Genomic DNA, 3047 nt, shown 5'->3' with positions numbered 1-3047 from the left:
AATAGTAAAGGCAAGGGTGCCTGGGTGGCTCATTTGGTTAAGTGTCTGACTCTTGATTTCGGCTCAGGTCATGATCCCATGATCATGAGATCGTGCCTTGCATGGTGCTGCACGCTCAGTATGGAGTCTGCTTGAGATTCTCTCTCTCTTTCACCTTCTGCCCCTCCCCCTACTCATGCTCTGTCTGTCTAAATCAATCAATCATTCAGTCAATCAAATCTTTAAAAAAAATATTAAGGGCATGTATGCTTCCTAGGTTCTCTTTGATAGATAAAGTGATTTCTAAATAGTCTTAAGGGTGTCCCTAACATTGTGTCCAAAATGGATCCTAAGAATGTTAAGGAGGTTGCCCTCAGCACCAGAGTTCACAGACCAATGTAGAGAGGAACCCATTCATAAAGATTTAAGGGCTTGACTTTGTGTTTAAAAGACCCTACTACCAAAAGATCCATAGGATCCCAGTTTTAAAGAGAATTTTAGTAACAGAAGCACCATTATCTTGGATCAAAGACAAAGGGTGGTCAAAATCAAAAGGAAGCTTGGGGATCCACAACCTTCTGCAAGTAAGAAGGCTGAGAGAACTACCTAGGTATATATATAGGACTTTTCTTGTTGAAAGGAAGAGTGAGTCAGAGTGTAAAATAAAAGCTCAAAGAACAAAAGTTAGAGCCATGAAGAAAATTCCCAGAAAACAAGGCTAGCCTCTAGTCAAGAACTTTTCTTCAAAGTTATTTTTTACCCATACCACCATGAATGTTGGAAAGGAGCCAGCTTTATCACTTGTCTCTTTCATTCACAAAACTTCAGACTGAGAGGATTCATATTTGAGTGAAGATTTGCCCACAACAGGGTCTGATTTAAATTTCAAAATTCTGCCGAAGAGGGCCAAGATGGCGGCGGCGGCGGCTTCGCTTCGCGGGGCGGTGCTGGGCCCGCGGGGCGCGCGGTTGCCGGGCGCGCGGGCTCGGGGTCTGCTGTGCGGCGCGCGGCAAGGCCAGTTCCCGCTGCGGACGCCTCAGGCAGTGTCCTTGTCGTCGAAGGCCGGCCTGTCCCGGGGCCGGAAAGTGATGCTGTCAGCGTTGGGCATGCTGGCGGCAGGGGGTGCAGGGCTAGCTGTGGCTCTGCATTCTGCCGTGAGTGCCAGTGACCTGGAGCTGCACCCCCCCAGCTACCCGTGGTCCCACCGTGGACTCCTCTCTTGCCTGGACCACACCAGTATCCGGAGGGGTTTCCAGGTATACAAGCAGGTGTGCTCCTCCTGCCACAGCATGGACTGACTATGTGGCCTACCGCCACCTGGTGGGTGTTTGCTACACGGAAGAAGAAGCTAAGGCACTTGCCGAGGAGGTGGAGGTTCAGGACGGCCCCAACGAGGACGGGGAAATGTTCATGCGGCCAGGGAAGCTGTCTGACTACTTCCCAAAACCATACCCCAACCCTGAGGCCGCTCGAGCAGCCAACAATGGAGCACTGCCCCCTGACCTCAGCTACATCACCCGAGCTAGGCATGGTGGTGAGGACTACGTCTTCTCCCTGCTAACGGGCTACTGCGAGCCGCCTACCGGGGTGTCACTGCGAGAGGGCCTCCACTTTAACCCCTACTTTCCTGGCCAGGCCATTGGCATGGCTCCTCCCATCTATGATGAGGTCTTGGAGTTTGATGATGGCACCCCAGCTACCATGTCCCAGGTGGCCAAGGATGTGTGTACCTTCCTGCGCTGGGCATCCGAGCCAGAGCACGACCATCGCAAACTCATGGGGCTCAAGATGTTGATGATGATGGGCTTGCTATTTCCTCTGATCTACGCCATGAAGCGGCGTAAGTGGTCAGTCCTGAAGAGCCGGAAGCTGGCATATTGGCCACCCAAGTGACCCTGCCCAATGTCTGCTCGCTGTCTTGCCTGAATGGGTCCTCAGGCCAATGAGCCACCCTGGACCTGTTCAGGCCTCCGTTGGCCCTCTTGGCCAAGCCCCACTTTCTTTGGTTAAAGAGGGGAGGGGCCAGGAGACCAGGTTCTAGCTCCAGATCCTTAAGCCTCCATCATGGAAATAAATTAAGTTTCTCAAAATAAAATAAAATAAAATAAAATAAATAAATTTCAAAATTCTGGACTTCTAGTTGATGCTGTAATAGAGCCTTAATCCATTTGGGCTGCTATAACAAAATCGTAGACTGAATGGTTTATAAAAAACAAACATTAATTTCTCATAGTTCTGGAAGGTAGGAAGTCCAAGATTAAGGCACCAGGAAATTTGGTGTCTGGTAAGAGCCCACATTCTGGTTCATAGATTGTCATCTTTTTGCTGTGTCCTCACATGGCAGAAGGGGCTAGGGAGCTCTGTAGAGTTTATTTTATAAAAACACTAATCCCATTTATGGGGGCTTCATCCTGCAAATTCTCACACTTAAAACAATTACATTGGGCATCAATCATTAGGGTTCAACTACAAATATGGGGGTCAAAGGAGTGCAGATGGAGACAATCAAACCATAGAAAATAGGATGAGAGTTTAGGGGACTTAGGAGATGGGGAGAATATGTTGTACCTGAGAGTGAGAAGAATTGCTATGGCCAGAAGGTAAGCTATGGAAGACTATGTTTTCCAAAGATATCCATATCACATGCTCTTTGCCACCTTTCCTGTCAAGAGATGGACTCTCTGTACCTAACCTTTTGAATCTGTCTGGCTCCTGTCAGTCTTTTACTAACAAGTGCTTTGCCAGTCCTGCACATAACCTTAATGTGAGCATCTAATCCCTTCTCTGCTGAACATAGCAAGCATGCTGTGAGCAGTCCAAGCCATACAGAGAGACCCCAGGTAGATACTTGGCTTGACAGTTTCTTTATTTTTCCCCAATATCAGCTAGCCTCAACTGCAAGCCTGGTCAATGAGCCATTTTGGATTTTCCAGCATAATTGAACCCCTAAATGAATTTTAGTGCTGGAGCTATATACTCATGAAATAAGATAATATTTTGTAAAAGGATACAGCCAAACCAAAGAAGATCTAATAACTCTTGTAATGATTATTTACTTTTCATGTTTC

General features: G+C 47.6%; 1 protein-coding gene across 1 annotated transcript; it reads left to right on the top strand.

The window, feature by feature from the left end:
- Positions 1–879: 879 nt before the first annotated feature.
- LOC100469760 (cytochrome c1, heme protein, mitochondrial-like) lies at positions 880–1928 on the top strand. Its single transcript, XM_034657072.1, is given in 2 exon segments — positions 880–1274; positions 1276–1928. Coding segments are annotated over 2 exon segments (981 nt in total). The 5' UTR covers positions 880–890; the 3' UTR covers positions 1873–1928.
- The last annotated feature ends 1119 nt before the right edge of the window (positions 1929–3047 follow it).

The sequence above is a fragment of the Ailuropoda melanoleuca genome, chromosome 3 (genome assembly GCF_002007445.2).
Source record: "Ailuropoda melanoleuca isolate Jingjing chromosome 3, ASM200744v2, whole genome shotgun sequence".
NCBI classification, from domain to species: domain Eukaryota; kingdom Metazoa; phylum Chordata; class Mammalia; order Carnivora; family Ursidae; genus Ailuropoda; species Ailuropoda melanoleuca.
This window is presented reverse-complemented; position numbering and strand designations above follow the sequence as displayed.